The sequence below is a fragment of the Penicillium arizonense genome (assembly GCF_001773325.1).
Source record: "Penicillium arizonense strain CBS 141311 chromosome Unknown PENARI_contig143, whole genome shotgun sequence".
NCBI classification, from domain to species: domain Eukaryota; kingdom Fungi; phylum Ascomycota; class Eurotiomycetes; order Eurotiales; family Aspergillaceae; genus Penicillium; species Penicillium arizonense.
The window spans coordinates 1-7,630 of record NW_019173420.1 but is presented as its reverse complement, the minus strand read 5'-3'; the positions used below and the strand labels follow the sequence as shown (position 1 = coordinate 7,630).

Genomic DNA, 7,630 nt, shown 5'->3' with positions numbered 1-7,630 from the left:
TCTCTTTCGTTTGGCCGTCCTCGGTTTCGTCCATCGATTCGAAGCTGGCATGGCTATTGTTAGTTGATTCGGCTAGAGATGACGGGACTTTCACCTCACATTCTCCTTGCAAGCAGACTCGACGAACAACCTCGCCGTGTACGAAAATACGGCTCTAGCAAGACGACACATCTGCTCCTCCCGGTGTCTTCGGATTTTTAGGCTCGAAAGACGCTAAACGCCATCAGAGGACAACGATGGTCACACCAATGGACGCCAGGGATCCAAGCCGGTAGGCTGACCCTGTGGACACCGCTATGAGCTCCTTTGGGCCTTGCATAGGGTAGGCATACCAACGCATGATCTGATGAACCCAGTCGACTGGGCGAAATTCGAGGCAGCGACTCGTCGATGCCACCAGTAGTCATGTGGAAACACAGAGCCAACCATGGTTTCGGTGTAGGGAAGTTCGAGCAGACAAGATATTTGCTCGCTTCACATTCGAGTCATGGGAATCTGAGGGTTCCTTCCTATGGTGAGATCCGAGTCAGCAAGCGTTGATCCAGTTGGACAAGGTGTTGTACTTTACGCAGTTCATGAAGAATCCGACTGTATGCTTGAGACCGATGGTCAATTAGGATCGTCATCATACCAGCTTATCAACTAGACCACTGCCAATTCTCTTCGGCAATGCAGGCACCAATATGCCATGTTGACATGATGTTGTATCCAGGTTCGTCGCACTCTCCGGCTGTCGCTTCGAGAAGCCGCGCTGGATGCGCCGGCAAGTTCACAAGACGGCAAAGGCACGTGACGAACTCACGTGTGACAAGAAATTGTACAGTTGCATTGGGAGACCGCTTCGCGTAGACGGCGAGATGTTGAGGCACTCCGCTCTTCATGGTGTGAAGGCGGTGAGGAGGGGAAAGACGCGATGGCGGGTCGGGCCCCCTGGTCTTATCTGACTCGGCGGGAATAGGTTACTCGCCACAAGAATTGTCGCGGTCCGCGATGGGCTGTCAAGATGTCGTTCGTCTCATTCTTGTATACCGTTTTGCCGCTCCCCTTGTAAGGCTCGTGACGCTTCGGTGATATCCCACGTGAACGTATTGCTCTCAAAAAGATCCTCACAAGAGGATTTAATCTCAAAACAGGGACCTTAATACGTTCTTTTCAAGTTATCATGATTCCTGGGGGCAGCAACCCATGATTGTATTGTCGTGATCGCCTGCTTATAGTGAATCACACAAAATCCTCTGTACGTTACATATGCAGAATCAAGAGATGCCTCTCGGGTGGTAAACTGTCCTGAGACGTTTCTCTTGTAACTACATAGCTCATGTTCGTACAAAGATCATAAGTCGGACTTCATATTTCTAGACAAGACTCAAGACGAAGTACAGCGATTTTCGAAAACAGTTTACCCCTAGGACACTCTCACTTCGTTTCTCGGCCCGTACCCGAAACGGCGCTAGGCTATATACGGCTAGGCTGTAAACTAAAATAATCTATAAGTGGCCAATATCTTACCAGGTGTCCCAAAAGGGTTAAGTATGTTTCGGGTACGGCCCGACAAACAAAGTGAGAGTGTCCAAGGGGTAAACTGTTTTCGAAAATCGCTGTACATATATTCCTGCGCCTCATACAGCGGTGGCGTTTGGCTCGCCTTCTTGATTTAAAAATTCAGTGAGGTCTGGATCCGTGCTAGATGATATCTGGTCCCAGGTTCCATTCTCCCAGGCACGCTAACGTATTTCACTACCGAGTGGCCATCTCCAAAACACATAGTAAATGCAATATTTTACAACCTTATATTTCAACAACCGCATTATTGCGTGATTTCACTCTCATTAGATAGCTATTGATAAGGATTTTTAACCCTATATATGAATTTTAAGAAAACCGAAATACTGCATTATCATGGTGTTGAAAATTACGTTGCTCAGTGCCAGAAATATATATATCGCAATCACGAAGTCACAAATATTTTCCAAACTCCTTAGAGAAGTTAGATATCACCCAAAAAGCATTAGGCAATTAGGAAAACTCCATATAGACTACCGTTGTTGAAATCCCAAGTTGTAATCAATCGCGTTTACTATGTGTTTTGGAGATGGCCACTCGGTGATGAAATACGTTATTAGCTCGCAGCCTAAAGGCGGTCGGACCTAAAGATGGACTCTTTCGGGAGCGACGACGACGCGAAGTCGGTCATCTAGGAGTATTAGCCATGTCGGTGAGCAAAGGAGGATTATAAATACATATATGAGCCGCTAGGGCTTTTCAACATTGTTTTCTCAGTTTGCAGCGCTTTTGGCTACTGCTTTTAGACTAGCGTCATATGAGGTTCATCATTTTGTCACCGTAAGGTCCGTTAATCTAGCTGCACTATGGCCCTCTTGTGACACAAAGCCTGTTTGAAGCACATATTGCGAAATATGTACAGTACAGATGTCTACTCTCCTTTGAGACTAGTTCGCACTTTAAGTACCAAAGTGAGGGCTTGCATAATTGACAGTTGCATGCAACTAGCACATGGCTATGGCAGCTTCAGCCTGAAACTTTCAGCAACGGAGATTCATTACCGATATGCTTTGCTTGTATTTTGGAGAAAAGGCCACTAAGAGCCATTCATACATTGCTAGCAAGAAAACTTCTAACATCCATGCCGCATTTCAATATTCATCCCCAATAAAACGGGCGTCTACAAACATCCTCGACGTTTGTGTTACTGATGTGTCTTATTTAACTACTCTGCTGAACGTTATTCAGCTTGTTGAATATGTTAAAAAGGTCAAACTTTCCCTTGGCCGCAATCAAGCGTTCAGCGTTGATTCCAAACATGTCTGTAGGTTCCAACTTGTCCTCTTTGTATATAAATATTTAGTTGTTACACGGTTTTTAAATTCGCGGCTTATGCCTACCATTTGTGTACCCGAAAAAATTGGAAACTAGCTCAGTGAGATTGAGACCTGCTCGTTGCAGTTCTGCTTCGCACATAGACTGGACACTCTCTCCCCACGCAAGGAAGTCATGGTCCTGGTTCGCATTGGTCCACTAGAGCATGATTGTCGCAATTAAATTGCTGGCTCGCTTGGGAAAGGCGCTTTCAGTGGTGGGGACACGGCACACGGCTGATAGGTCAAAATAATCGGTTTCCACAGTACTATGTCGTAGCTCCGGACGACTTTGCGCTCGTAGAAACTGGATAGCAATTTGACCGATGTTATTGTGCAAAGTCCAACCTAGCTCCTGGGAAACTAAATCCATTCCCGCGACCTTCAGCCCAGTACCTAAGTAATTGCTAAACGACTTTGGGAACTCATTGGCTGAATTTGGGCGCTGTTGCAGACCTGGAGCCCTAATTCTGGTCTCCGAGCCCATCTTTGCCTCTGAGGGTCGCGGAATACCCTCACTAGACACGTTCAGCAGACTGCGCGCATATTTAGGTCATTATATTACATCCAGGAAGCCCACACTCTAGTATAAGAAATCGCACTTAAGATTCCAGGAGTTAACAAAGCTGTCAATAGGAACGTGACATTGGCTCCCGAGGTGGCTGGAAAAGGCCTAGAAGCTGCGTCGGGTTTCCGGGTGGCTACATGACTCCTAAAGACGGCTTAAGTGCTCCCAGAAGCCGTAACAAAGCCACTGGGAGCAAGAGGACTCCCAGGGTCAAGATGACGAAGGTCTATCAGATTTAGCAATCAAGTTATGGAAATCCCGTCTTCCAAGGCCTGACCATTGCTTTGATTCTAGAATCTTTTGTTCGGAGAATAGCGCGCACACAGATGGTAAGAACAGACGGTACTCCTGTTGTCGTACTATAAAGGGCCTGAACCAGCGAATCTTACTGAGCGTTTGAGAGCATTAACCTTTATTGAAGTGGAGAAACAGCTACTGGCATAGCCCATTTCACCACTGGGGTATATTTTTAAACGCTATCTCTTGTCCGCTTTCTTTTGATCACTTTATAACGAGGCCCACCTTGAGAAGTGCTTTGGTGTAAAGGCGAAGGAAGTGAGGAGCTGTGACTCATCTCTCGAGCCGGTCGTATTGAGCTAGGCTGACCACGAGTGAAGGAATTGTGATGGTAGGCCCCCCCAGTTTTGTGAAAGCCATAGTAATAAAGCCGCCGAATAAGAGATTGGTAGCTTTTTGTGGACATCTTTGCAAGCATGTGTGCAGGAAATATGCTTTCTTCGCCGATCAAGACAGATTTCCCATCTTCTGACCAGCGCATTACTTCCCAACTGTTTGGATCATCAAGAATTCTTTCACATGTTAGTCTATAAGTACGCACATCCAAGGCCCAGTATATGCTTCACTTACTCGCTTAGATTTTGAATAAAGTCAGATGTGTGTAATCTGGACTCCGGTCTTGTGTCGTCTACATGCCCAAAGTCATCGCGTTGAGTAGGATTCCCTACAGTGGCATCTTCTGACGGAGTTTGATCATTCGGATCTTCGTTAACTGGCTGGGCCGATCCGGCTTTGCTAGCATAATGGATAGGTGCAGGGATGGTTGGTGAATCTTGGTAACTTGGGCTTTCATCTTCTGCCAAAGGCTCTGGGCTAAAAGCTCCTTGGGTTGGAACAAAAGGCTGAGCACCGTCACAGGTTGAATTTTTACCTTGGTGGGTGGCGTGGTCCCTACTCTCAAAGAGTTGAGTCACTAAACCGTGATGATTCCGGAGACGTTGTTCAACAATTGAGATTTGTGCCAAGACTATATTGATCGGTTTTAGCTTCCCATATAACATCGTTAAGCCATATTTCCAAGACACTCACCCTCGTCTATTACTTTCCGAGCATTGGAAAGCTCCTGCAGTGCAGTCTCGCTTGACTGAAGCTCCTTCGTGCAATCGTCTCTATCTGGCCAAGGGGAGAGAAACCGCCAAGGCCGACCAGAGCGTAAGAGTTTGAGGTCGTACTCGGGCAGCTCGACGCTAGAATTGCCAACCTTAAGCTGCGTTGGGCCCTCAAAATTTGAACTTGTGAAAAGCACAAGCTTCGTCCAAGTCAACGGCGGCCCTTCCGTCACGCGTGGTGTTGAGGTTGAGAAAAGGCTCTCTAAGCTCTTGCTTAGGCTGATGCTGGCCAAATTTTCTCCACGGCCAAGGGCAATACTGCCACCCTCATTTATTGTGGATAAATGGTTCGCCAATTCGGTTGAGAATTCGGAAACAGAGAGACTGGCAAGTCTAAGAGGGTTCAGACTTTTCTCATCGCGCTGAGAGATGAAGTTGTGTACTATTTTATCAATAGTTTGACGGTTTTCACCGTCGGTCATTTCGTTAAAAGAAGTAGTCATAATTTCACGACCACGACTTTGAGCGTACAGTACCTAACACTAAAATCGAAAGTAAAAGAATCTGCGATGTCGTAGGCGAGCTTTCAAACCGGGATAACGATCTTCCGCTGTCCGCCGCCAAGATTTCAACAACAGGTTCTACATTCATGTATTCGGTAGAATCTTTGGTTTTGAGACAAGCTCTGCTGACAACAATTGGAGCGGTGGTATCAAGTTTTGGCGACCAAGGAGATTCTCAGGCCGTCACATCGACGATATCTGGGCAAAGCTCGTGTCTCCTTGACTCGCTTAGATGATCCCTTATGACACTTGGGGCTACACGGTACAAGAGTGTCAACTGTTCATAGACGGCATGCCTGCTATTTCAATTTGTGGACCGTCTAGATTCTTGTCTTGAGAATTTTACCATCTCAACTGCAACGTCTGTATACAATGAGATGGCGAGCGGCAGGCCGAAAATGGCCTTTTGCGCGCAGAGGTTTCCATCCTGTAGAACTACATATGTACAGGATAACCTCTACCGGACGGATCCGCTCAGGGCGGATCATGCTCCTGCTCAGTGAGCATGATCACGGTTTTCTCTTTTCCCTAAATACCTGGGGTGCCAAAGTATAGGGTATTGCACGTGACCTTGGTGACAGATAGATTGGTTGGCTCTCGGTGGCCCATCAGTAAGTTGCGGCCCCACGACTGATTGGTGTCGGTAGGTCCGTAACACTTAGTAGGCGGATGGTTGTAAGTTATACCTTATTTAAACATACCTGTAAGAGGATAAATAGATAATCAATAGACGATAGAGCCTAGATAGGCTCGATTCCACTTAGCAAAGCCAGTGATTTTGGGGACATACAGGTCGTTATCTTAGTGGTCCGCGTACGAACTTTGGGTTCTTTTGCCTTTTTCGGCGAAGGTTGACGCAATGGCCCAGCTGGTGCATCTTCACTATAGTCTTCAAGCTTTACTGACAGCGAAAGGGTCTCAATGGCCCTTTCAGTCTCTTCGACAGCTAGGCTTCCCTCTCCGCACTGATGCTCGGTTGCTTCCTTTGCCTTAGATCGAGTCTTCTTGGATGGAGTGGGCAGAGCACTCAGGGTCCTAGCTTGTGGTTCCTCGATCGAGGTTTCCGTGTCACAATAGTCCGAAATCGAGTAGCTTATTTTGAGCCCGCTGGGTCGCGTTGGCCTGGATGGACTATGATTTATTTCCATGTGTAGGGTCTGTAGGGTCTCCGACTCTTCAATCTCGATTCCATCAGTCCCCAAAAGTCTGCGCCTTGACCTGATGCGAGACTGAGCTGCCACGGGGTGGCGCTTGATGTTTGCAGAAGGGGACAAGGTGGTGGAAGAAAAAATATCCACAACCTCTTAGGATAAGTAGGATATCGTGAAGTTTGGACACGCTCCTTACTGCCTCAATTAACTCCTCTATGGCGCCACTTCGTCGAGATTTTGATTCCTAAACCTTGCTCCGTCTTGGCGTGAGATCTCGTTTTGTTCGATGACCTATCGGGCACTTACGGTTGTTTTTTCCGTGCCCGTTCCCCCCTTTCGACGCTCTTTGGGCATATGTTGCATTCAACAAGCATGCTCCCCAAAGCAAGCCCCAGTAGGAAAGATACCGTGCGTTATATCTTCAGGGTATGTACCTTGCGCAGGTAGCTAGTACTTTTGCATCCGTTCACGAATTTATCCACCTTATCTTCGGCTATTTGTCTCATCAAGAGATATCCTCGTATCCATTTATTTCAGATATGTAAGCGACCTAGCGCTAATGGAGTAGTGCTCGACTAAGACTACAGGGTAGTCCTCTGATAAGTTACTGCCAACTATTACAGGCCTCGTATTTCGCCGTGCAAACCGTTATGGCTTGCAGTAGCGTTTGACTCCAAATGGGGTGTGTTCCCGATGTTACATTATTTTCTTGCTCAGCTCGATTTTAGTGGACTTCATAGTGTAAGCCGCCATTACAGAGGATGTTAAAAGAAGGCTGAGAGCTCCCAGAGGACTGAATCTCTCATTACGACATGCTTTAAGACCCCTTCAGCATGTCCGCTGAAAAATCCAGTCACTTTTCATTTGAGAAAGGCCAAGCTGAAACCACAGCCGAACCCAGAACCAGACCAGTAGGGCCCAACAAGAACTCCAAGATGTTCAGCCGGATCCTCTCCGCCTGTGATACATGCCGACAAATGAAAAGCCGATGTACTAGAGAGAATCCGTGCTTGATGTGTGAAAGGTCTCAGAAAGTCTGCGTCTACAGCCCCAGTAATAGGCTCGGTCGGCCCAAAGGCAGCAAGAACAGGCGGAAGCCGATACAGCAACCCCTGAACATGAACAA

The 7,630-nt window shown here is 47.1% G+C and overlaps 1 protein-coding gene across 1 annotated transcript; it reads right to left on the bottom strand.

The window, feature by feature from the left end:
* Positions 1–4,307: 4,307 nt before the first annotated feature.
* On the bottom strand, positions 4,308–5,293 carry PENARI_c143G07010 (uncharacterized protein; the record flags this gene model as incomplete). Its single annotated transcript, XM_022638005.1, has 2 exons — positions 4,308–4,708; positions 4,771–5,293. The coding sequence occupies 2 exons, from the start codon at positions 5,291–5,293 to the stop codon at positions 4,308–4,310; spliced, it is 924 nt and encodes a 307-aa protein (XP_022482139.1).
* Between the last annotated feature and the right edge of the window lie 2,337 nt (positions 5,294–7,630).